This window comes from Amia ocellicauda, chromosome 6, assembly GCF_036373705.1.
Source record: "Amia ocellicauda isolate fAmiCal2 chromosome 6, fAmiCal2.hap1, whole genome shotgun sequence".
NCBI lineage: Eukaryota > Metazoa > Chordata > Actinopteri > Amiiformes > Amiidae > Amia > Amia ocellicauda.
This window is the reverse complement of record NC_089855.1, coordinates 4,605,785-4,632,415: the sequence shown is the minus strand read 5'-3', so window position 1 is coordinate 4,632,415 and position 26,631 is coordinate 4,605,785. Positions and strand designations below refer to the sequence as shown.

The following is a 26,631-nucleotide window of genomic DNA, read 5'->3' as shown; positions in this document are numbered from 1 at the left end:
TTTCCGCCTTAAGCGTGGAGCACTTTTAGTTAGCAGTAACAGTACAGCCATGTCTCTTTCCCGCAACAGCCCAATACACAATGACCCAATCACCCGGAGCAGGAAGTCAGCTCCCATCTCGTTCTGCTACACACCGTGGGTTTTGTGAGCTCAACCTCACTTACATATGCTAATGTTCTTAAAGAGCCCTTCACAGTCATACATTTACACCCGGGATTGTAGAAATCCCTTCAGTTTGGATTATATTTGCCACAACTTGTTTCATTTATTATTCTACAAAACACAGGGCATTGGCTCCAAATTCCCACAGTGTCGTTATTCCTCTCGAAAGTATTGAATACTTTCAAGCAACTGATGAAAAGGAGGTCTGTCTTCAGGTTTCTGCAAGAAAATAATATTTGTCAGAAAATGTATTATCATAAACATCTTAAAGGAAAGGTCCTACAAGTTATAAAATCACTGTTTTATGCATTTTTATGTGTTGTTACAGTGTATAAGTCAGATACACTCACCAAATAATTGCAGATGTCAAACTTCAACACCCAAGTTCTCCGGATACTTAATCCGGATACTTGCCTTGGAGAAATCTGCTGATCCGTATTTGTTCAGCTTTCCATGATGTTATGACACACCACATTCAGATTAACTCGATAGAGAGCTTACATGCTGAAGTTTGACATCCGCCATTTGGTTAGTTTTAAATGCTATGCTTCTAAAAGTTGCTTATATGATGGACTCGAACTGGAAGAGTGGTTTTATGTAGTATCTTACTTATACACTCTAACAAGACACAAAGACACATTCAAACTGTGATTTTAGAACTACTGGGACCGTTCTTGAAATCTGAATTGTGCATGACTTACTGATGTCTTCAAATCAAAATCTACTTTGATACTTTGAACTAAAGAATCTTCCGCCATGCAAAAGTCATACTAAAGTCTATAACATGTGCTTTTGCTAAATGTTTTTATTTGTGTCTGTATCTAATCCACAACAATCATTTAAACCATTTCAGTTGAACTGCACTGAAAAATATGTTATCTTAGAGAAGATCGGTTCTCAGCTACTGACACAATACCATAATCCGAAATGCTCTTATCGACTTCAGCTAGGTGATTTGAAAATCACTCTGAGGGAGACATTACACGTATTTCAATCACCAAATGCACTTGCCTCATGCCAGCATCTTTTGATTAACTGGTAGAAGTCATCACAGGCCAGCTGGGGTCTGTACAACCTGTATCCCTCCATGATCTTCTGAGCCACCTGAGTGTTGTCATAGAGTTCATATGGCTGCTTTCCCAAAGTGAAGACCTCCCACATCAGGACTCCTGGTCACGAAACAGAACAGAGCGGTGAGGAGGGAGGTGTGACCCACAGTGGATTGGATTCACTGGACCAGACTTTCACATTTTCACACCACAATATGAGGTCGCCTGTTACCCCTGTGACTGAAACAGCCAACAGCTTTTCTTTCCAGTCCTGCAATCTGGAAGCCCTGAATCCACGTGCAGCACTTTCAGTAAGGATTTAAAGTGTTTTCATTTGATATTTTTATTATTTTTCATTTCCTCTACTCAGTGCACTTTCGCATGTCTTTTTCAAGCCTCCCCTATGTGGCTCAGAGTGGCCGCTCCTCACTGTGGACTCAGGGGCTTTTAATCTTTCAAAAATGTGATTAAATTATCCAGTTGGTTGATTGAATAGCTTTGCACTGCATGGGGACCGGACAGGAACAAGTCAACATAAAAGGTGCAAAGTGATATAAAGTGAAAATATATTAAATTAATCAATTCAAATTAAGGTACCAGTGTTCTCAGATTTACTTTTATTTTCCTTTTCTCAGGATTGAAACTCAGTACTGACAATGTGTGGTCAGTGGAGCAGGGGGTGAGCAGGAACAAAAGTAAAGGAAGTTTGTTTGTGGAGCAGGAATTGGTAACGGATTTGTGTGTGTTGGGTGTCTGTTATCTGTTTATCAAGGGATCTGTTTAAATGTGGAGGAAGACTCAAAAAGGAGGCAGGTGTTTGTTTATGATTTTTGTGTGCCAGTGAGTAAACCCGCCTTCCCTTTTACCGTAACCCTGCCTTTATCAGACCGTTTTACTAGACCCCAGCCCAGCACTGTGGCCATCCCCACGTTATCACAGGGCCACAAGAGATAGATAGAGAGATAGATAGACATAGAACTTCATGCTCAGTCTAACGTTAATCATTGCAGAAAAATTATTAAGGTAATGTAATATTTGTATGCTGTGTAGTTGTTAAGTTTATCCTCTAATGCACTTCATTTTTTAATTAAATCTCATGAGTATGAGATACATCTCAAAATTAATTAATGTCCAAAAGCAAAAGTTATGAACACTGTCACTATTTCTAGATTGGCCTGCATTTGCATCAACCCGCGGACCACCTGGAGAACTGGCGGGGACCCCACCTTTGAGAACCACAGCTCTAATACATATTGTATATTTATATTCAGTCAAACTACAATGCATCATACACATCATAATAACAAAACACTGAACATACCAAAAGCCCATACATCCGATTTACTGCTGAAACGAGAGTAGTTCAGGACCTCGGGCGCGGACCACTTCACTGGAAACTTAGTGCCGGCTGAACTTGTGTACTGGTCGTCCAAGACATACCTTTAAAACACAATATACATTGTTAATCCAGGATCAAAATGGACATTACTTTCATATTACAGGACTGCAGCAACATGGGATCCACATTAGCTTCTTAAACAAACCCAGAAACCATATCAATTGTTCATTGTATGTGACCTCCCTATTTGTAGGTGCTCCCTATTTCCCACAATCCATCTCTGGAAAGGACGTGCTGTTTATAAATAGGCCACCTCAGGCCTTGCTGCTTGCTATGCGCCTTTTCTGTTGGCTGTGTCCCTTTCCTAAACTCTTTCTCCAGAGCCGAAGAAAAGTTTTCCTACTTGATCTGCCTCTGAATGAATACAATGCCTGTACAGTGTCCTCTGTACTCCCTAGGATAATAAGCTTCTCAGGATACATTTCCCCCAGGCCTTATCTGCTTCCTTGGTTTGCCTATACTGTGTTGTATGCAAAAAAAATCAACAATTAAAACAACAACACAAAAAACTTCTTCAAAGAACACTTTAGTTACCTGGCCATTCCAAAATCTGAAACTTTAACTGTCAGATCCGTTTCCACCAAGCAGTTTCTCGCAGCCTGTTGAGGAAGGAATATAGTTTCCTGAGAATGCTGTAAAACACAGAAAGCAAGAAGGATATACAATTGATTGCTAGCTTACTAAGTCTCTGTGTATGAACTGCTGGTCCTCCAGGTAGGTCATGGCGTCACAGATGTCGAAGCACATCTCCACCAGGTGCATGCGCTGTAGTTTGTTCCCATTCGACTGCAGGTAGTTGAGCAGGCAGCCATTGCTCATGTACTCAGTCACAATGTACAGCGGGTAAGATTCGGTGCACACCCCATGGAGAGTCACTAGCTTTGGGTGCCTCAATTTCCTGGCAAAGAAGTACAGAAACAAACTCCTTACCGTTTCAGAAAGACAATATGGCCTGTTTTAAGAGCCATATTATAAGCACTTAATTTCAGAACTATTTTAAAATGTTTGTCCATTATTTCTCCTCTTCTTCTTTGTTCTGTAATTTTTGACTGTTGGATTTCTCTCTTCGGCTTCGAGTATCTACATTTAGTAAACAATCTGCGGGGATCTGACCAACAGGATATATGCCGGAATTTGCTTGTGTTGGGATTCCATCACTTTAGGTCTCATTAACACGCACAACAACTTGTTTGCTTGTAAATTGCATCGATAACTGATCTCTGAAGTTTTAATTAATATTTTTAAATATTATGTTGTTTTTTTTAAATATGAGGGCTAGCTTATGACTAGATTAAAATGTGGGCTAAATATATCTGTGACTAAAAACCCCACACTCCAAGCCTGTTACAGTAACCATCAATGAGACATGTAGCTGTTATAGGTACATTGTGTCAAAATTTAGTTTCCTTATTCTAATTGTACTTTCAAATGTGGGAATATGCATCACCATAGACAGGAAAGGAGTTCATTGTGTAGGATTTGTATACCTGTGGTAAATTATAATACATTAGTGAAGTTGGGAACACCTGTTACAGAAGTATGTGATAAAGAAGTTAAGAGCAGTTAAAAGCAGAAGTAAAACACACGAAAAAACATAAAACCTATTACATAAAAACATATTATTTGTTTGTTTATGTATGTATCTATATATGTATGTGTCTATGAATGTATTTTTTACCCATTGGTTAAACAAATCTACTTTCCTCCCCTGATGATGTAGAAAGCTAAAATAATACACATAAACTGGTAAAAAAAGTGTTTTAAAAATGTCACATCAATCTACCAAATGTACCATTAAAATTACCCTGGATTCGGAATCAGAAAATGTATTGCATGCCTTTTTTGTAACGATTTATGTCCTGAAAAAACATTTTATCATGCAAATGTCTTTATTTATTAAGTTGTGTTTCAGAAAAAAATGAAAGAGTGTGTCATCCTCGATTATACCAAGCTTTAGAGGACAATACAAGTCAAACCATTACTGCAATTCTGACGAAAATGGAAGGAAGCATGAAAAACAGGAACTGTTTTCACTTCCATATTCTCAATTAAAAATTGCGTTTGAAAACTTACATCATTATCTGAGCCTCCTCTATAAACTCATCCTCGGACATGGATCCTTCTTTAATCATTTTGATTGCGACCTCATATTTTTTCTTCCATAGGCCCAGCTGCACCACTCCGAACTGCCCACTCCCCAGCTCTTTAAGAAGGGTAATGTCTTTACGTTTCAGCTCCCATTTCCCTGGAACAGAGACACGCACATGTTTGTGATGTACCACACCTCAAATACAACAAAAAATCTGATGTTTCTCAGGGTGTTTTGATACACTTAAATGCCCAGCTCAATTATATATTGTTGTTGTGATTTTACAAATAATGGATCATTGAAGCATTATACCTCTACAGTCATATCGGAAAAGGAGACGTGTTGGATTTCCTGTACTAGAAAACTATTACGATATTGTCTACACATACGTAGAATTAAATTTTAACAAAACTTTACAAGTAACGTTTTGTGTGTGTTTGGGTGAACTGCAGTCACCACAACCAGAATATTTCCCAAATTTGATCCCTTTGGCAGTTGAAGGAATTTGAATGGCGTGTTGATCAATGTGTTTGATTCTGAAGCCTGGGAGACTTTTAAAAAGGCTTTGCTACTTCCATGCCGTGCAATTATCTGCAATTCTGCATTCTCACACCTCCACCGAGCGGTTATTACCATTGGCTGAGGAAGGTACTTTGGTGTCTTTGATGACAGCTGGATGACGTAGCCTAGTCACCATCCCTGAAGGTAAAAAAAACACAAAACATCTTTCTATTTTCTCCTCCCAAATATCATTATACAGTATAGAGTACCTTTTATATATAAAAAATATCAATAAAATCTAAGAACTTTATAGACAATGAGGCAAAAATCTGCTTAACCTGCAGACCTCTATATATGGTGGTTTGCAGTGTGTGGCCTGTTAAATACTAAACAATAGTAAACACAGACGTTGTTACTGGTTCACCGACATGTTAAATACAAGACCCGCTTTCTCTCATGGGCCCGACCTATTCAGGGAATGTTATAATATTGGACCGGCTGAAATGTGAACCGGTAGAGCAGAGGAAATGGGAGGTACCTGCTGCATTGTGCTGGTGGTACTGAATTAGTTTCGGAACAGAGTCAAACAGGTGATTTTCCGCAATGAAATACTGCTTGTCTGCGGTAACGTTTATAAGGTAATGGCGGACTGTCCCATTTTTTTCCCTGCAGTGAAAATGAAACGGTATTGAGAAATAAAGAGACATGGAAGCATTTATTCTCGCAATTTAAATGTATTTTATGTAAACACCACTACATATGACTGGTTTTATAAGCAAACAAAAATAGAATAAAAAACAAACAAGAAACAAACATTACCTTGTATGTAATGATAAAGAAATGAATTACTCATTAAATGTAATTCAAAGATAGCAAGTCTACTAAACAGGATGTAATCTTCAATAGAATCACAAAACCACATATTTTAAGGGGAAGTTAAAACAATTACCTATATTTTCAAGCCATGTTTATTACTACTCAAAAAAGTAAAGCAATGTTAATACATTTCCAAACTGACTTCTTTGGAAATGTATTAACATTGCTTTACTTTTTTGAGTAGTACACATTTTCTTAAAAAAACAAACAAATCTGCATTCTGACTAAACAGAGCTATAGGTTGCAAGGTAATGTGTGTCACTGTACTATTTAATTGCACTGTCCTGTAAAGGCATGCTCTGAGCAGGGTGTATGTCTCTGTCATGATCACGTCCTTATAAAAATCATTGTTTTGTTTGTGCTGAATACACACTGCCACGTGAACTGCGCTATTCATAGCAGCCCTGCAATTATTTCTGTAAGAAAGGAATCTCCCTTAAATCTGTTAATTTCATAGGGAAGTCACCTTGACATTCATCAGTGTTTTGATTTTGTGTTCTTATTGCATCAGTTATCATTCAAAACTAGATAAACAGTCCGGTTATAAAAACTGGTTATGACAATTGCGTGTCCATTAGGATTTTATCACCACAAGTAAAGGAAAGAACATTCTTTAAAAAACAAAAACAAATCGAGCTGTTTTTTGTGGAATAGGTCATTTTATCTCCCACCTTCAAATCCAAAAGCAATCAGCAACAGCATAACATATCACTGTATACTCACTCAAATGCAAGAGTGAAAATAGACACTGTGTATGTATCTTCTGAACTCGAGTCTCTCACAATAAAGGCTCCTTCTTTCCTCTATGAGTGAAAAGGAAAAAATAAGTCACTACTAAATTAGAACAAAAAACATATCTCTGGTTTTAACCTGTGCTTTGTGTGTAAAACTTCTACACCGACTTCATTTCCTACTTCATCTCTCCCAATTGTTTGGGTGAAAACAGTTACACAGCTACCTTTTTCATTCGGCATACAAACCTTTTCTCGTAAAAGCTGCTCTGCTTTTGCTCTTGGCAAATTTCCAGCATACCACCTAAAAGAATGATCATAATGTTGTGCTAAATATCTTTCAGGGTCAATACATTCACTGAAAAATGTAGTAGAAAACAACTCCCCTAAAATGTGATTATAAATTCTAATGTTTATTCTTTAAAGACTAAATGTTTTAATATTTACTGATTTTTAGACATTCGCAGGGCATCTTACAGTCATCACAAAAAGAAGTGATAGGAAGTTCAGTATATTTCCCAAATCAGCCACAGTTCAGCTACAGTTCAGCTACTTAACTGTGTTGAAGGCTCTCAAATATTTACATTACACAATTATTTAAAAAACAAAGAAAAATCGTATAATATTGGGGTTAACAGATTTAATAAAACGTATTCAGTACTTTGCAAGCATCATGGTCACAGCAGAGTGATAGAAAATCTGCTGTATTCATTCAGTCAGATTTAACACTTAACCAACTTCAGCTTTAATTAACTGTAAGGTTAGAATTTAGCAAGAAGGGAGATACATTTTAAATACTCACTCATAGTCTTCAACATGATCAGACTCTAAAGTGGGGGGGTTGTCTGGGATATTTCTGCTGTTCACACTGCAGGAAGGAGTTCAACAACATTAGTAAAAGACAGGGCCTGGATTAAATCAAAATGTAATCAAGTGCAGATTCTACACATGTACTTTTATGGTGGTTTTATGTTTGGCAGAGGTATCTTTCAGCTGCCCATTGGACACCTGCGAATATGTGGGCCGCAGTATTGATTCAACCTGGGATTACATTTAGATCAAACTTGTCTAATAATTGTTTGAACTGAGTCATTCAGGGGTCGACTGCAACGGAAACACGCAGCAGGGCTGAAGATCCCTGCACTACACTGGCACAGCTTCACTGACAACACGCTCAAGAGTAGCTGAGGAGGAAAATAAAAGTAGTGCAATTACTTAAAAATGTGTCTGTCATTTAAACGTTAAAAAATATCAATTGTACCATTTTACTTGTGAAATATACCTCATCTGCCTGTAGTATAATGTAGTATGTAAGCAATTACAATAGTACTAATATGCATAAATAATAAAAACCTAAAAAACGAATGCATAATTGCATGTGTTATTCTTAATGTTATCACTGTTGGGTTTTCAACTAACAATGCATTGACTTACTCATCCATGCTGAAAGAGCACTCGGCAAGGGCTGGAGAGGGTCGGAAACTGTACAGGGACGTACAAATAAAAAAGCAAACAAAGATGCTGAGAAATTCTGAAATTGGAGAGCGTCTGACCTCTAGACAACACCACTGGATTCAAATGACGCCTTTAATGACGCTTTATGATCATAAGACGTGATGGCAATTATCAGGATGACAACAGATACATCATTGCTGTCTAGTATTATCAGAAATGTGGCAGAGAAATTTAAAGAGATCTACAGCATGAGAAATAATCTACATCTAAAGAAAAACCACAGAACAGCGTATATCCATAAAATAATGTGAAGATTTGTTTTTTACAAGAAAGAAAAGTACATTGGCCGTGTAATTAGAAGAGTGCAACCATTTAATCTAAAATGTCACATAATACCGCACAAAATGTGTTGGAAGGAACAAAATCATTGTACTCACTCGCAATCTGTACTGATGGACCGCTCCATTGAGATTTTCTTCTTGCTGAGTATATGTTAAAACAAGTTTTTTAATGATAAAATGTGTTTATGGTATTTTCAAATAACTGCAGAATCAATGACTCAATTACTCTTTCTCTGTATATGTGTGTAAAGAAAATATATATATAATTTTAAAAGGAAATACATAAGATGGTGGCTGCAAAAACAAATGACTTGATGATTTTCTGAAAGCAACTCTGTGAAAGACTAACACAAGAGACCATACAGGTGTGGAAAACAACAACAGAACATAGAAATTGAATAAAATAAATGGAACAGCTAATGCTATGGACAATTGGTTCTGTTGTGTATCCATGAGGCTACGTATAGCACACAAAAGCCTCCGCATGTGGAGACCCACAGGAAAACAAGATGTATAGGTGGATGGTTGTAAGCTGCAGTTGTCATGATTTTTATAGTGAATTAAAGATCATTGCTTTGTTGGAAAACTCTTTGTGGATATAGAATTGACTTAAGGAGGGGTTAGTGTCCTATTTCTCCTTTGCTGTCCAAGGAGGAGGCTTTTGTGTGTGTATGTATGTTTGTATGTATGATTGTATGTATTTATGCATGTATGTATACACTCACATCAACACACACACAGTCAACCATTTCCACTTACACGGGATTAAGGCTTTTCTCTCGTATATAGGCAGTGGGAGCAAAGCCTTCCTTCCTGTAACGAATCACAGCACAGACAATACAAATGTTTTATTCATGTACATCCCATTCATTGTGAACCAGACAAATGAGTGATGTAATGCAGTAAACACAATCCTAAGGCAAGAGTGCAGTGAAAACAGGTCAGAACAGAAAAGGAATGAAGTCTTACCCATACGTGTCTCTCACTTTCCACCATTCTGCACTGTCTTCCTCTAGAACATAGTACTTTTCCCCTTTTACTAGGCTGAGCTCACGGGCCATCTGACTTGTGTAGCTGTACAGGGCCACCACTATTTTCAATGAGTCTTTCCCACTCTCTGGAATAGGGGGCAGAGTAGACCGTTCCCTGCACTGTGAAGAGGGATCATTTCAGCAAAGGGACACTGTTTGACAAAAATGCATTGGCAACATTGATTAGACCAACAAGGGCAGTGACTGTATAGAACTGAGTCGGCTAAAAAAATGAGTAAACTGAAAATAGGATGAATAGCACATGTGGTCATAGCTTCAGATGTTGCTGTTGCTTAGACCAGGGCTCTTCTCCAATGCCATTATGTGCTCATGTGTTTCAGTGATTTTAACCTCCATTTCTATGGTGGATTGTAAATGTGTCTTGATTTTTCTCTCTCATGAATTATATGTTTTTAGTTAATTGCACGGGCTGCTGTTTACCTGACGAAGGCGTGCGTTCATATGCAAATGAGCTCTTCGCTCAGCTCTCGCGCTGTTTTTGCAGGAAAATCCCGGAATGGGTGCGCGAGAACACGCGAAACGCTGACGTCACCGAACCCATGGCGGTCATGTGATGACGTGTTCAATTTTCACAGTGCGCAGCTGCGGCCTGTGCCTCGCGTCCAATTTAGTAATATCTTACGAGTCTTACCCGAGTGGTGGGTGCTTTACCAAACAAACGTAAGTTATCATTATTTTTTAAAATTAGCTGATTTAAGGATACCACTATCTCAATAGCATTCCCGTAAAATGTGCGTTTACGTGTGGAAACTGACATGTTTTTCCCGTGTTTTCATTTGCATTTTATTGGAAATGGTATTTTATTGGGAGGACGACTTAGAAATAATGTTACGACTATAGCATGATCAGTTACTAAAGAGCACTCGAATTCCCATTTGAAAACCAGAAATGTACACATAAGGAAATAAGACATGCAGGTACCCTGACTGGAAGGGGGGGAAGGAGGGTGTTGAAGAGAGGAGGGGCCATCTCCTGGTGTCCTGCTGCACAATGGACACAGAAAACAGCAGCTGAGTGAGAGATGCATATTGTAACCTGATGACTTGATGATTTAATTGATCTTTTGCATGTTGTATTTGCCTATAGGCCTATACTACGTATATTCTACTTACAACTCAAATGTCCATATGCTTTTCTACCATTATTATTAGAGACCTACTGATTCCTAAGCCAGCACTTAAGTGACATCTAGTGGCGCCTTGACCACAAAACAGCCATGGCCTGACACACACCCACACATGAGACATCACACACACACACACACACACGCATGATACATCACACACACCCACACACATGAGAGGCAGAATGAGCTACCCAGTAAACCCACTCACTTTCTACTGAACTGACAAGAGCTATTTTCATTGACAACTCTTCAACATTAGAGCAAGTTATCTTTTTGGCTAAATTGGATATGGTGTGTGTAAGGAATATACAGTTCCCATTTCTAACCTGTCATTGATGTACCGTATAAATGTGCTATATTATCAATATAACATGAATATAATTCCATAATTAGTAGATGTTTAGATACTGTTACATGTGCAATACAATAATAATCCATGCACAAAGTGTAAAGAATATAAAATTACTATGTATTTTTAAAAGACTACATTACATGACTTCCACATGGTGCATCCTGGTGCATGTTTGGAAGTCTGTTTACAGCAGAGAAATTTCCCATCCGTCCAAAAGCCACTGTGGTATTTCTTTAGCAGGTTGGAATTACTCTTGATTTCTGCGGAGTATAAGCATGATTATTCCAGACAACACAGGGTTAGTGATTTCTGCACTCAGTCTGATACACATTCAATAAGTACTTATTTATTGTGTTAATCCTGTTTGAATCGTGTATCGTTCTCTAGAGAGTTGACTACATCACTCACAGTACAAAAAAAATCTGTTTTGTAAATTAAGTCAGAACATGAATGAATGCCTGTTCTCCTTAATGAAGACATAAAACATCCCGAGGTCAGATCCAGGAAGCATTCCTGCAAGGCTGAGATTCCAGGATAGGAAAGACAAACGTGACATGGTTTGTACAAATCTGCCTATAGGGAGTCTTTAATCAGATTCCTTGAAGATGTACAGTACTGTGCAAAAGTTTTAGGCAGGTGTGAAAAAATGTTGTAAGGTAAGAATGCTTTCAAAAATAGACATGTTATAATAGATATAATAGATTATATTTATCAATTAACTAAATGCAAAGTGAGAGAACAGAAGACAAATCTAAATCAAATCCATATTTGGTGTGACCACCCTTTGCCTTCAAAACAGCATCAATTCTTCTAGGTACACTTGCACAAATTCAGGTGTATGATTAAACAATTATAACATAGATAATCAATTCAATATGTAGGTTGATACACAATCATTAACTGAAACAGCCAAACTCAGCTAACAAGGTTAGGCTGCTGAAGACACTTTACTGTCAAAAGTCATGCACCATGGCAAGACTGAGCACAGCGACAAGACACATGGAAGACTTGCGGACAAAAAGCCATATCTTCTACGTGGCAACAAGGCCAAGTTACTCAACTATGCACGAAAACACAGGAACTGGGGTGCAGAAAAATGGCAGCAGGTGCTCTGGACTGATGAGTCAAAATTTGAAATATTTGCGGTAGACGAATGAGTGTCTGCAGGCAACAGTGAAGCATGGTGGAGGTTCCTTGCAAGTTTGGGGCTGCATTTCTGCAAATGGAGTTGGGGATTTGGTCAGAATTAATGGTCTCCTCGATGCTGAGAAGTACAGGTGGATACTTATCCATCATGCTATACCATCAGGGAGGCATCTGATTGGCCCCTAATTCATTCTGCAGCATAACAACGACCCCAAACATACAGCGACAGTCATTAAGAACTATCTTCAGTGTGAAGAAGAACAAGGAGTCCTGGAAGTGATGGTATGGCCCCCACAGAGCCCTGATCTCACCATCATCGAGTCTGTCTGGGATTACATGAAGAGAGAGAAGCAACTGAGGCTGCCTAAATCCACAGAAGAACTGTGGTTAGTTCTCCAAGATGTTTGGGCCAACCTACCTGCCGAGTTCCTTCAAAACCTGTGTGTATGTGAACCTAGAAGAATTGATGCTGTTTTGAAGGCAAAGGGTGGTCACACCAAATATAGATTTGATGTAGATTTTTCTTCTGTTCACTCACTTTGCATTTAGTTAACTGATAAATATAATCTACTAACATGTCTATTTTTGAAAGCATTCTTACTTTACAGCATTTTTTCACACCTGCCTAAACCTTTTGCACAGTACTGTATGTGTCACTTCACAACTATATTGCATTGTGTTTAGTTTCTTTCCATAATGTATAAACTTTGTGGTAAATTATTTATGATTTTTGTTCTAGGTATTAATGATTCAGTGGCTGCTGCTGATGTTGCTGTTAAAGTTCATGCCAGTCATCCTGCAGTCAATGCCAGACATGTCTATGGTCATGTTGAAGGTGTGGGGAGCTACACAACACAGCTGCCGAAGCACAACTGACACATCAGGGGTCTGTGCCTCAGTCTAATGTTGGTAAGATATGATGCTCCTCAACACCACACTTCTTTCAGCTCCTCTGTCCAGGTCCGGTAACCAGTTGTCTTATAATATTCATGTGGTAGCAACGCACTCGATGTCTTGGGCTGACAATCTGAGACAAAATTGTTCTTTTCTCATTCCTTTGGTGGCCGACCTGGTGTTGTGTGATCGTCTTTCAAGTCGAAACCACTAAAATATTGTGTGCCTTCCCATTGGTAAAACTGTATATCTTAACATGCATGAAGAGAGAGGTGTCCACACTTTGTATTCATTTAGACATCAATACTAAAGATTATGCTTTTGACATATAAAATGTACTTATCTGGACCGAAGAGCACCAAGTTTTCTACATAACAGATAAAGCCTAATTGATATATATATATATATATATATCTACCAAGTACGTTACACAACATATGGAAAATTATTATAATATTTTGTTTCAGTTTCAGAAATCTGATGATGCAACGGTAATGTTACGATCGATACTTTGAGCATAAATAAGTTTGTAATTTGTTACCTTGGTATAATGCCTCCAACCAACTTCTTCTACTATTTTCATCTTTGGCGAATACATACAGAATCCCCTCGTCATACACAATCTGCAGTGAACAGGAACATGTCAGAGTTAGCTAGAAATTATGGAAAACTTAAATTATAGAAGTAACTGGCTGAAGTATTTGGATTTGTGTGCAGAAAGTCAAGTGGAGAGGTGGAAACAAACATGGCTTTTTACCACTCAAATCATGCTGTGCAATTTTTATTTTTTTTAGTTTATATTTATTTTTTAGACACAAAGTCACATGGTCGAAATCTTTGCAGCCCCACTTCCGATTCAGCCCCCACTGTACCTGAAATGGGTGCTGTCTCTGGACTGGAGTCTGTTCCTCCAGATTGACCGTGTCAATACAGGATATTCTCTCAACAAAGATGGACCCTTTTTTGCTTCCTTTTTTCTAGGGGAGCAAAAATACACATTATATCCAGTATATGGGACATAAGACATTAAAGGTTAACTTCCAGAGAAATAATTACAGCACCTGAGGTCAAAATATCATGTGGTTGTAGAATAACACATTTTGACACACAGGTCCATCTGGATGAAAATGAGGAGGACATACATATTTCAATATTTTGTAATATTTCAAAAGCAAGGATTGTCTGTTAAATATTTCTCAGTACATTTATCTTGTATAAAACCTTTGCACATCTGTTCTTGCAGTTCTCAGCTATTCTCTTCATGTTGTATGTTATGCTGCTGTGATGTTCTCCTGTCCCTCTGGCACCGTTGGTTTACTTCCAGGGATTGACAGTAATTCTGTGAAGACCACAAGCTCCACGGTACATTACAGACCGGTCACATCCAGTCTATAGTAAAGAGTGATGGTGTGTATCGAAGCCCAGCTCGGGGAAGAGGAAATGGGGGGGAAACGAGTAGAGGAGACCACGTGGTCACCAGTGGGCCAGCACATCGCTCCCCAGCATCCCGCAGCGCTCTGAGATAGAGAACCATAGTGGGCAATGCATGTGGTCTCACATGGCGAAGAGCTCATGACTCCAGAAGTAGGAGGAGTAGTACCCCTTGTGCATCAATGGAGGGGGCACTCTGGGGACGGCGCGCTTCTTAGGAAGGGTTGAAACTTCTGTATGAACCACCAAGTGCTGCAGACCGTCCTTCACGAATGTCCAGGGTGTATGTTTATCAAATTGAGAGCTGCTCAGGGGTGAACCGGTGGGTCAGAGACTGTTGGAAGCCTTCAGGGCTGGGGTGGTCCTGTGGTGCCGGGCAGCTGTGCGTTTTGTGTTGTTTTGTTTGTGTGTGTTTGGCCTTGCCTAACCAGGGGCGGAGCTGCCCGAGGCAGGGGGGTGGGAAGTGTCAAGCCGATGCGCAGATCACTAGGAGACCAAGATGGAGGTGGGCACACCCAAGGGCGAGTCACCGGAGTCTGAGCGGGGCTAAAGAGTGCAGGCATAGGTGCACTTGAGCCAGCTGCTGAGCTTGTTCCCTGGCTCAGCATGGTCTCCACGGCTGGGCCAAACGTGTCCCGGCGAGACAGGGGTGTCGATGAAGTACATTATTTCTGCATCGGGCACAAATCTGTCAGTAGCGGAAGTCACGAGCCAAACAGGAGTCCCAAGTGAATGGCAAAAAGAGTCTCTGTGTGCTGTACTGATTAAAGCAGGCAGGGGGCGGTGGGGGGGGGGTCTGCCTGAGTGACAGCACACAGCAGCCTGTGGGTAATGTTTGTTAGACAATTTGTTTTTAAACTCTCTTTTGAGTTGTACTGTACATAAAATACCTATATACATGATCTTTTTTAAAGTACCTGTTTTTCCTTAAAACCTTTTTTTTTTCTCCAGTTGATTCTATTTATTTTGGAGTCATGAGTTTCAACATAAAATAATATAAACTTGGGGCAACATCTGTGTCGATGTTTTGCTGTTTATACAGTTTACAACAATAAGAAGCAGACTAAATCCATGCTGAGAGAAATGTAAGCAAATCTAGAATCAATCCACAACTAAAATTCACACCATGAAAATCTAAGTAAATCTGTAAATGTAATAGTGATTATAATTTACACAAAGTAAAGCAGACAGTAGGCCTCCTACTCCTACTACCCATTAGAGAACTAGAAATAGGATAATAACTTACCCCCTTGTCATGCTCATAATATGAAAGTGTCGTTGTGGTCAATTCGAAGAGTCTTTCCTTGTAGTTTTTTGGTGATATTTTTTTCTTTTGCTGTGACATTTTAAGGAGGACCTCTTCCTTAATGAGGCCAGAATCCATCTTTGTTTCTGGTGCAAGTGAAAATGAAATGTGTATTCAGTATTCAGATAAAGCTGGTGAGCCTTTAAAGGAAATTATGCGACACAAAACATGAACAAGAAGTGATACTCGCAAAGCCAAAGACAACAGTCTCAAGGGATCAAAAAAAGAACCACATATTTAAATACAAAAATTAGTTATGTTTGGAATACATGTATATACCTGATTCCATACATTATGTTGAGGAAATAATGTTCTATATTAACTGTTGGTAAATAATCTATCTTTTCAGCCTGTGACTTTTAGATAGGGAAAGGTTTTAAAACTATTTAAATGACTCGTAAAACAATTTTTTGGAGAATTTACTAAGTTCCAAATGTTACAGTTTCAGTTTCATATCTGATCTCTCTTTTATTTCAAGGTAAACCCTCCCAGGGTTGCATCATTGCTTGTTTGGGCTTAATACAAAAATAGAAAATAGAAAAAGTACTCATACTTCTCAATTTTCTTGAGGTTAAATTCAGCTGCTTGATTTAAAATTGAACTAGGATTTACTTTTTTAAGTGTAGAAAACAAATGTATTTTTATGCATAATTCAGTCATTGAAACATAACATGTGACTTATTGAACATGTATGCCATACACAGAATTAAGTAGGAAATACATCACAAAATACTACAACCTTTATTATGTTTATTAACTCTCCACATCAAAAAGCTAGATAATCGATAATAATTAAATTATCAACTACATTGGAAAGCTGTAGAAATATACATAGAATATGTGATCTGATAAACCTTTGCTTTCTTTTGAGGAAAATAACCAATCTATACACAGCATAACGTTGCATAACATTATTTTCCTGTATATTTCCTGTACACTAATCTCCTGTAATGAAAAAAAAAGAACTTACCTGGAATTGCAAATAGCTGTTTTTCTATTTTCTGTATTCGCAGGTATTCAGAATATAACTGACTGGGCTGTTGTTGATAGTGTTGCTAGTTCAAATATGTACTGCTTTTAGTTCTTTGTTTGGATTAATTATAAACTGACTTTTAACAATGGCACTTTGTGCTCAACTCAGAGTTAGTCAAGGAAACATTTGCATGAGACCTACAGCTGTGCTCCAGACCTCACAGACACCTTTGTGAACGGCAGTGTATATAGATTTGCCTTCTGCCGCAACATAATTACATTTTCTGTGAAGTACAGTATCTGAACTGTGTTTATTAGGATTTCCTGCCTCAAGATGATGCATCTGCCGATAGGGGGGGAAATCTCTCTGGGGGTGAATATATGTGTTTACTGTCAGACAGGTCAACATTATTTATCATACGTTATTTCTCCTTGTATGACAGAAAATCTGAGAAGTGTATTAATTTTTGATTTCTGATTAATGATAGGGGCGAGAGTTGGTGGTGGTCTGTGCCAAATCTATTAATAGTCTGGACCAGGCACCTCCAGCAGCCAATGGTCAGTCTATTTATAGAAACACTTTGAACAGCTTGGGTTACCAGAATCCTATCTCAGATTATTGTCGGCTACAGTTTGAGCAGTTTTCTGCTATGGATATACTGATTGCTTTTGTATTCTTCCTCTCTTCTTCTCCCATTTCTCCGTGGTGTCTTCCTCTGTGTTTCAAATCTTAACCTTTCACCTCTCAGGTATAGTGCTCATTTGGGTTTGCATGAGCGACACATAAACAAATGGAAACATCACAGCTGCCGTTCCATTTTGAATCCGTACAACAATCTATAAAGCTGGCGCATTTGAAATGGTTTACAGCTGGATGGTGTTAATCTGTGATTGAGTGGTGACATCAGTTGTCAGACTCCTGGCAGCGACTTGAATTTTACAGATATTAATAGATTACAGCATTTGCATTTTTCCTGTTGTCATGTCCTGAGTTGAGCGCTCAAAACTCTTTTTCATCGCACGCACAACAACAAGCAGCCTGACAGATATTTACATACAAATGGTTTTATATGCAGAGAAAGAAACAAACAAACAAACACAAACTAAAACTGGAGGTTCAAATTCAAATATCTCCCAAATATAATAAGAACAATTTTAGAACATACATACATCAGTGTAAGAGTATTGATTTTGAAACTCATCAGCTACCTCCCTGTCATGCTCTCTCACACGAACGACGCTGTAGATGTCTGCTTATGTTTTCTTACCAACTAATGTTTGGTGAATGTAACTTTACCTCATGCCTCTTAGGGAACAAACGTATTTTTTATTTAACAGAATTGAAACTGCACATTTGCTTAGCAGAATGTCAGCCTTCCTTTCTCATTTTCAGATGGTTCTTACAAGCATCGGTATTTTCTCGCTGTGTTTCTTCCCCAGTCTGCGATGCTGGATGTGCTGATAATAGGGGGGGGCCCTCATGCTTTGACCCTGGCCTCGCTGTTAACCAATCCAGGTTGCCGAATACCGCAGCCCAGCTCTGGGGTTCTGGAAGGAGTTGTGTTCAGTAAGAGCTGGTGTAAGAAAGGGAAATCTAAACTCAGAGGAAGACCATCACCTGGTGGGCATTTTTCAAAATTAACTTACTTTAACTTTAATCCTAACCTGACACAGACTTAACACATAAACCTAACATTCAACCTCATTGTAGCCTTTTTTAAAACTTACTTTTTTACCTGATACAAACCCTACTTCTAAGACAAACCCCAATCCTAGTCTTACCTGAACCCTAACCAAAACCATAAATATAAATGTTCACTTCTCTGGAAACTGTAGTAACCATAACATTTCCAGAGATTAAACTCTTGGCCTGTAGTGCTATGTGTGTGTGTTTTTTTTTTAAACAAACTAATTTTAAAAAATACTTTAGGTCACACAGATGAGCTGTTAGAAACCTTGGACCTTCCCCCATGCCCTCAGTTGCAGTTGAAAGTGGTTGACACCTATGGACAATGGACAACCCTGTGGGAGAAACAGTTTGCAGCTCTGAATATACCTCATCTCCGCTCACATACCCTGGTGCACACAGATCCACTTAACAAGGTGTTTATTAAATGCTTAAATATAGACCATCTATGCCACCTTCATTTAGATTTGTGTGTGGTGTATTAATTGTGTGATTGTATCTAATGCTAAATATCTTTCATTCACAGAAAGCCCTGCAGGAATTTGTTTTAAAGCACGAGCGAACGAACGAACTACACACCCTGAAGGAACAAACTTACATTCAAGATGAAAACGCCTTCTTCAATGACAACCGTCTGGGCAAGAAGGACAAGAAGAAACTTACGTCCAATAGCACGTTAAGGAAAAGCTTGTATTTCAGCTTGCCAGGGACTAAACTCAGTGTGGACTTCTTCAGGGAGCAGGTTTGACAGTCTCGCTGGGCAGGATGGGTGCACTAACTCCGACTGCAGTATTGCCAGCTGCTGCAGACTGTTGCATCAGTTCGTGTACTAACAATACCTAATATGCGGAACAAATGCTCAAATGAACTGCACTCACTGGTATGGATTAGTTAACATCTGTTGCTGTAAAAAACAAGCAAACAAATGTATGCCACAAAAAGATGCCTGGTTGTGCCATCGATGAAAGAAATGTTCAATTAAATAACATCATGCTCTGATTTAGTTTCTAGAATGTACTGTTGAAACATGTCTGGTCTGTGCATGTTTTGATAACTTTACACAAACACGTTGTGGTTGTTATGAAATTATGTCCTAAATTCTGTTGAAACAACCAACCCACTAATCTTTCACCACTTAAGCAGGTTACTGAATTCAAAATGTATTCACCTCCAAGGCCTACAGGTAAATAGTTAACATCCACGCATTCCCATATTTGCCCCCCAAACATTACCATACTTCTAGATAAAGGGAGTTTTGTTTTTACAATAGTTTGTTAGTTTCTGATGCACATTCCATTCCTGGCACTTCCTTTGTTTGGACAAGAAATCAAAAATACAATCTATCTGTGTGGGCATTCCCAGCTCGAACATCTGTCCCTGCCTGACGGACCTTGTGATGTTTGCAGTGGTCGGATATGGGATTCATACAGACATACCCAAACCTTGACCTATGACCTGTTAACAACTTAACCATTGATTATGTGCCTATATATTCTGTGCAGAGCAATAGTACTTGAGTAGACATATTTAAAGATACACAAGGCCTTTTGTGCCCTACATTTTTTTAAGGCACCTGAGCTTCATCATTTATGAAAATACAATTCATTGCCAAATGAAGATTATAACTGTTTATTTTATACTGGAACAGCTGAATTGGGTGGATCAGTTTTAGAGTCACTGGAAGAGGTGTGATCTCTGATTCAAGACTTGGCCGTCTAAACACGCCGCAGTCTGGTTTAGAAGAGATAAATACAAATAACAAAAAGTTAACTTAGTAAAAGCAATTTTATCTATGATTCTGTCATGTTTAATTGTCTGTTTTAGTGTGAAGCGTATAAAGATAAGTACCATTACAATAATTATATTATTACATTTATTAACTTTTAAATAATTCAAAGAAGCACTCCCACACAAAAACACCTGCCTGAATAAACGGCCAGACTGTGTTACATTTTCCTTCTTCAAAATAATATTAAAAGCAAACGTTATCCTCATAGATCATACCAAAAGGAATTTCAGTTTCCTAAATATCACTTCAGAACTAAAAAAATTACAGTGTCTTCCTTCCTTCCTTCCATGTCGCATAACATCACTTCCTTGTATGCACTTCACATTTATGTTGTAATATCCATTCACTCCGGACCTCTTTCTGCAGACAGTTCTGATCCCTGATTAAACATATAATGAAAAATGAACTTGTTGCACTTGTCAAATGTGTTAATATACAAAATATTAAGGAAACATTTATTGGTAATATCAATAAATTAATCTTATGACTTCCCTTGTAACAGGGCAGCCTTGAAAAAAATACGTAGTTTTCAATGGGTTTTCCCTAGTTAAATAAAGGTTAATAATAATACAAAATAATAATAATAACATTGGTAGATGGAAAAAATGCTGATAAATGACCGCATTACAACAATTTAATCACCTTTAGATAATGAGCTTCATCCTGGTGGTTCAAAAGAGCGAACAAACTGGGAAAAATAGTCTCCTGCTATTGAAAAAGACAAGGTTGAAAAGAAAAATCTACACCTAAATGTAAATATAATGCAAACACACACCCACATGGGTGTATTTGTTTAGTAACTGTCTGTTTGTTTGTAATGATTACATGTAACTGGCCTCTGCTGTTTGTTTGTTTTTTGTCTCGGCCAGGTTTACAGATACCACCTGGAAAGTGTCTTAATCAAAGGCACAGTGGAGAGAATTATGCCAGTCGTAGAGGCCCAGTCCCCACCGTTGCCAGCAGACAGCGAAGGCAAGAGGGCGCAGTACTTCAGAGTGGTGCTGCAGAGTGGAGAGGTGATCGAGACGAAGCAGGTGGTCCTGGCAACGGGTCCCACGCGGGCTCAGATGGCCAACATTCCCGCCTGGGTCAGTGCAATCAGTGAGAGCTACCCAGAGGACAGCCTGCAGCACACCGTGAACCTCCTGCACGGTCAGCATCCCACACAGCAACGGGAAGGAGAGGAACCGGGAATAAAGAGCAGAGGTTGGTTTTTTAAAAATTGATTAAACCATGATGCAATCATCTGGTTAGGAAGAGATGGGAGAGTGACATGTTCTATACCACTGGACCAGTTTAAGTCCCTTGTGGTTGTTTCTTTCAGTTCCAGTACCACCGTCAGTGTGTCGGAGAGGAGAGAGGCTGATGGTGATTGGAGGAGGCCTGACCAGTGCCCACATTATTTCCATGGCTCTGCAGCAGGGAGCCAGTCACGTGACCTGGGTCATGCGGAAACATTTACAGGTGTTCACCAAGCAAAGAAATATCTGACCATTTCCCAGTTGCTGAAGAGAGTAAATATCCAGTTATCGGCACATCTGGATGTATAATCAAAAACGCTGCTTATTGGAAAAAACAGATACAAAATTAATGAAGGTGTATTTCAGAAAGTCTCCCTGGTACAACTGATGAAAACTGCCTTTTCTTCCTCTGAATATCTTGCAGCTGAAGCAATTTGATGTGGGTGATGTTGAGACTCTAATCGGACGCTACTCCCACATTGAACACGGCATCAAATTGGACGGACTCGCCTATCTCCGCCAGTTTTATAACGAGAGGAGTCTGCACAAGCGTCTGGCAATGATTCACCAAGCCAGAAAGGGGGGTGCGGTCACTCCGGAGGCCTACGCGCAGCTGCAACCCTACATCGGCAGCAGACACTTAACGGTGAAAACCTACTGCCAGGTATGCATACACATACAACTGCTTTGATCCCTACTGTCAGATTGTACAACTGAAAAAGACTGAGGACCTCTAAAACTGAAAAAACTGGCCATGCAAAGCTGTTACAAATGAGGTAACAGAATATCAAATACTCGTATCTGTCTTTTATACGTCTCAACTTACTTTAGTGGAAGGTTGTGATCGTGCGCCAGTAATTTTGCATGCTGAAAAGACCTGAGGAAAAGCTTACATATCACTGTCCTCTCTCCTATAATGATCCCTTTCATTTAGAGCATCTTTCTTGCTGGACAAATTGGCTTTGGAAATCACAATCTACAGGGAAGTAGCTACAAAGAGAAATACTGGACACCCTCAGCTTATATAACAAGGACTTGAAACAACAGGGAAATCAAGATGATACTAACAACTCGTACAAAGGGGGAAGTGCAAGCAGATTGTGTGTGTGTGTGTGTGTGTGTGTGTGTGCAGTGGGGGAGTTGATCTTATATCTACTTATCTACAGCCCCCGCACTTTCGAATCAGGTCAGCATGACAGGACAAGGATTTTCACCAAATTAAACTGATGTATTGTTTAATATCATCCTTCCCAGTGTACTATTGCCAACTCATTTGTTTATTTCAAGGTTTTGTACAGATTTCACATCAAAGTGAGATTGGAGCAATGTTTTCTTTATCTTTTCTTTTTTTAATTTGGAGGGAAGCCTTTAACGAATCAGGAACTTTCACACACTCTTGATTTGAGTATAATGATCAGTATCTAAATGATTAATTTCTCACAAAATGTGACTTGGAATGAGTTAACAAATGACCTTTAACTCCCTATTCAATTAGGGATATTACATTATTAGGAATAATCTACATTTATTTATATATTTTCAGTTCCATTTGTGGTTTTCTGTCAGTTTCAGGAGCAAGTCCAGTATTTTTTTCTAAATAGAACCAGATGTTTACATAGTCAACTTCGGTTTTCTGAACCACTGGGAAGATTCTGACATTTCTTATCAAATCCAAAGTGCATTCCAACAACACAACCAAGGTGCTGTAATTCTTTGATAGCTATAACCTATAGCATAAATATTGATGTTTAGACTTAAAACTTACATAAATAAAGAAATTTGACCTCATAGTCTCCAAAGCAGCTGGTTTAAACATTGGTGTCAAGAACTCTGTTATTACTTTTCAATTTGGTTCAACACAGTCATTTTGTATGTAATGGTACAGAAACAATTACGTTTTTTTTTAAAAAGGTTGATCTCAAGTAATTTATTGTTAATATCCTTACAGCTTATGGTCCTTGTTCCAACCAATCATATAATTGATGTAAACCTAATGTACCTGCCATACACCGATCAGCCATAACATTATGAGCACTGACAGGTGAAGTGAATAACACTGATAATCTCGTTATCATGGCACCTGTCAGTGGGTGGGATATATTAGGCAGCAAGTGAACATTTTGTCCTCAAAGTTGATGTGTTAGAAGCAGGAAAAATGGGCAGCGTAAGGATCTGAGCGACTTTGACAAGGGCCAAATTGTGATGGCTAGACGACTGGGTCAGAGCGTCTCCAAAACTGCAGCTCTTGTGGGGTGTTCCCGGTCTGCAGTGGTCAGTACCTATCAAAAGTGTCCAAGGAAGGAAAAGTGGTGAACCGGCGACAGGGTCATGGGCGGCCAAGGCTCATTGATGCACGTGGGGAGCGAAGGCTGGCCCGTGTGGTCCGATCCAACAGACGAGATACTGTAGCTCAAATTGCTGAAAAAATTAATGCTGGTTCTGATAGAAAGGTCAGGGTTCGAATTACAGGGGGGATTGGCGGGGTTGAACCCCCCTTAATTAAGACTTGGACCCCCCCGTAAGAGGCAAAAATAAAAGGGTGGGGGGGTCGAAACATGAATATATCGTAACGTAAATTACTGTCTGTTTCTTGTAAAATGCGGTCCCCCTCTCTCACGGTTCTCCCACCCGCTCTCACAGTTTTTGACTGTCAACCCCCCCCCCAGTCTGTGTCATATGAGCCCACTGCTGGCACAGACTCTGTACTAATGAGTGAAGGGAGGTAGCAAATAGTAAAGATGGTGTTCATGTGGCGTCTTCCATAAAACTCCAGCTTCCATTTGCTAGATTGCCAATGGCAGAGATGGGCAGAGATTCCCTCTGGAGAATATTGCCCATATCAGGCGAAGTTTTGTTTATTTATTCTACTGATTATTATCAGTGACCATCCAGTTTCTCAAACAGGAGCACACACAAAGAGGCAGGAGCTTCTAGATATGAACACCTGAACTTGTGGTGTTTTTTTTTTTGTGTCTTTCTAGACACCTCTTGTTTAGTGTTTTCAGCAGTCACTGATACAGTATCCCTTTAAAATCACCCCCCCAACACCTTTATGTTGGAAACACCAATCCTGTTTTCTTCAATGTTTAGGTTTCCGAAGCAAAGTGGTCTTACCGGAATCAGGCATGGGACGTGTCTGTGAACACAAGTGAGAGGTGGTCTGGGGACCGAATCTGGCTAGCCACCGGCTGCAAACTCGATGTGAATCAAGATCCTTTACTCAGCGAAGTCATGAGAGAGTTCCCCATTCAGGTAAACTGCCAGCATTTAATGCAGCAAGGCCCAAATGGGGTGTGATCTATTGATCAACAAAAATATATATATTATATTTAGCTTAGAGAAGTTTTTGTTTATTGTATTCAATTTAAAACGGCATGCCTGTTTAACACTGCCAAGAGAATATAATAAAACTGCTTTATTGATAAACATTACATGGTAATCGTCATGCTTCTCAAAATGCTTGTCGATTCAAGGCCTGTAATATTTTGAATAATTAGAAACATGGCCACCTGAACAACCAGAGCCAAAACTCGCTCATTAAGGATTTAATAGGTTTAAATAATTAAATATAATGGGGCATGGAAACTTTTTTACCCACATTCATTAAAAACACGAGGTCTTAAAGTGGCTAATAAAATCTGTAGGAATCCTTTTCTCAAGGACTGAAGTCATACATCTTTAAAACACATTCTGAAATATATATATTCCACATATATGGGGCGAGACAAACCCAACAGAATAGTATCAAACCTCAATCACCAGTATCATATTCCTGAAATGTCACTTGATACTAACTTCCAGGTAAAAGGAGGCACCTTCTTTGCACCTACACAATGGAAAGCCCCGCCCTGGATTGTATTTGACATTTTTGGTCTGTGGATTGGTAGTTATTATTAAATAGGGACAAGGTTTAGACATATCTAGTATGCAAAGTCATGATCCCTGGGTACATCTCCAAATAAGTGCAATATTTCCTGGTTGTGTTTTCCTCAGGTGCTTGATGGCTGGCCTTCAGTCTCTGAGAATCTGCAGTGGTCTCCTGGCTGCGCTCTCTACCTGATGGGGCAATATGCAGCACTTCAGGTCCTGCTTCTTCCAGTACATGTATTTATTAACAGATGAGACCTTACACAACAGCGCCAACTGTATATATGCTTATATGTATATGCTGTGTGTGTGTGTGTGTGTGTGTGTGTGTTTATGTTTAGTTTGATCATTTCTTCATTTCTCATTATTTCTCATGAAATCAATGTATTGCTACTTCAGATTGGGCCTCATTCTGTCAACCTGGCTGGAGGTCAGGCGGCCAGTGCACGCATTGCGAGAGACATCCTCAATAAACACAGTGAAGTGGGGGGAGGACAGGCAGCCCCCGACGGACAGGCTGCTGGGAAGTCACGGACGCAGGAGTACATACAGCAGATGCATGGGCTGATGTGGTTGTGATTTCCAGACTCTCCTGCAGCCACAGTGAATATCCCCTTCTGATAAGAAACTCGTGAGCTTTAATTTGAATTGTCATGTATAAGAAAAACAACTCTTAACGCAGCATCCCTTTGCAGGTTGTGTACGTGTTTTTCTTACACTTTGCTTTGTTGTGCAATGTGTTTGTATCTATAAGATTGTTAGTTACAGACATCCTTGTGTGTTTTCTAACGATAACTCCTCTGCCTCAATGTCTTCATATTCATATTTAAAATCCATATTCCAGTTTTTGGAGGTATTTTAGTTAGTTAGTTAGGTATTTTCATTAAGGGAAATTGGTAGATTAGGAATGTATTGAGTCAGGCATGAAGAAAGATATGTTTAGAAGAAAGATTGTCAAATATTTTACTTCAAGGTACACTTTAATCCATACACAGCACTTTAAAACTGTGATGGATAACACCAATGACTGGTCTTGGACTATGCATAAATGTTTTAAGGTGATTTTAACACATGAATGTACAAATAGAATTGTTTGTGTCAAGGCAGGAACTGAACCACGGGATTTTCAAGGCGTTGTTTGTGTATGTTTTAAGTCACTAGGCAC

At 39.1% G+C, this 26,631-nt stretch overlaps 2 protein-coding genes across 2 annotated transcripts; one reads left to right on the top strand and one right to left on the bottom strand.

Annotated features, from left to right (window-relative positions):
- Window positions 1-247: 247 nt before the first annotated feature.
- LOC136750780 (cytoplasmic tyrosine-protein kinase BMX) lies at window positions 248-17,958 on the bottom strand. Its single transcript, XM_066705839.1, has 20 exons — window positions 15,851-17,958; window positions 14,046-14,150; window positions 13,715-13,796; window positions 11,274-11,393; window positions 10,577-10,638; window positions 9,573-9,754; window positions 9,363-9,416; window positions 8,700-8,744; window positions 8,242-8,289; window positions 7,610-7,675; window positions 7,057-7,111; window positions 6,800-6,879; window positions 5,739-5,866; window positions 5,333-5,398; window positions 4,684-4,855; window positions 3,292-3,508; window positions 3,145-3,209; window positions 2,533-2,651; window positions 1,174-1,331; window positions 248-381 (listed from the first exon to the last, which is right to left on the bottom strand). Exons 1-20 carry the CDS (start codon window positions 15,986-15,988, stop codon window positions 316-318), a joined length of 2,028 nt encoding a protein of 675 aa, XP_066561936.1. The 5' UTR covers window positions 15,989-17,958; the 3' UTR covers window positions 248-315.
- On the top strand, window positions 9,747-26,481 carry LOC136750784 (uncharacterized). The gene is made up of 11 exons (XM_066705846.1): window positions 9,747-10,315; window positions 13,019-13,188; window positions 18,323-18,503; window positions 18,813-18,985; window positions 19,096-19,311; window positions 21,228-21,564; window positions 21,689-21,822; window positions 22,024-22,263; window positions 24,690-24,851; window positions 25,593-25,682; window positions 25,866-26,481. Exons 2-11 carry the CDS (start codon window positions 13,183-13,185, stop codon window positions 26,043-26,045), a joined length of 1,719 nt encoding a protein of 572 aa, XP_066561943.1. The 5' UTR covers window positions 9,747-10,315; window positions 13,019-13,182; the 3' UTR covers window positions 26,046-26,481.
- Window positions 26,482-26,631: the final 150 nt, after the last annotated feature.

What these genes read in the sequence shown, in the direction of transcription:
- LOC136750784 (XM_066705846.1), top strand. An exon ending in ACACAGATCCACTTAACAAG is followed by an intron (nt 18,986 to 19,095) that starts GTGTTTATTAAA and finishes TTTCATTCACAG; the next exon opens with AAAGCCCTGCAGGAATTTGT. An exon ending in GGCAATATGCAGCACTTCAG is followed by an intron (nt 25,683 to 25,865) that starts GTCCTGCTTCTT and finishes TTGCTACTTCAG; the next exon opens with ATTGGGCCTCATTCTGTCAA.
- LOC136750780 (XM_066705839.1), bottom strand. Translation starts at nt 15,988, where the DNA reads ATGGATTCTGGCCTCATTAAGGAAGAGGTCCTCCTTAAAATGTCACAG. An exon ending in TTCCCCCCCTTCCAGTCAGG is followed by an intron (nt 9,755 to 10,576) that starts GTACCTGCATGT and finishes CCCTCTTCACAG; the next exon opens with TGCAGGGAACGGTCTACTCT. An exon ending in AGCAGCTTTTACGAGAAAAG is followed by an intron (nt 6,880 to 7,056) that starts GTTTGTATGCCG and finishes TTTCACTCATAG; the next exon opens with AGGAAAGAAGGAGCCTTTAT.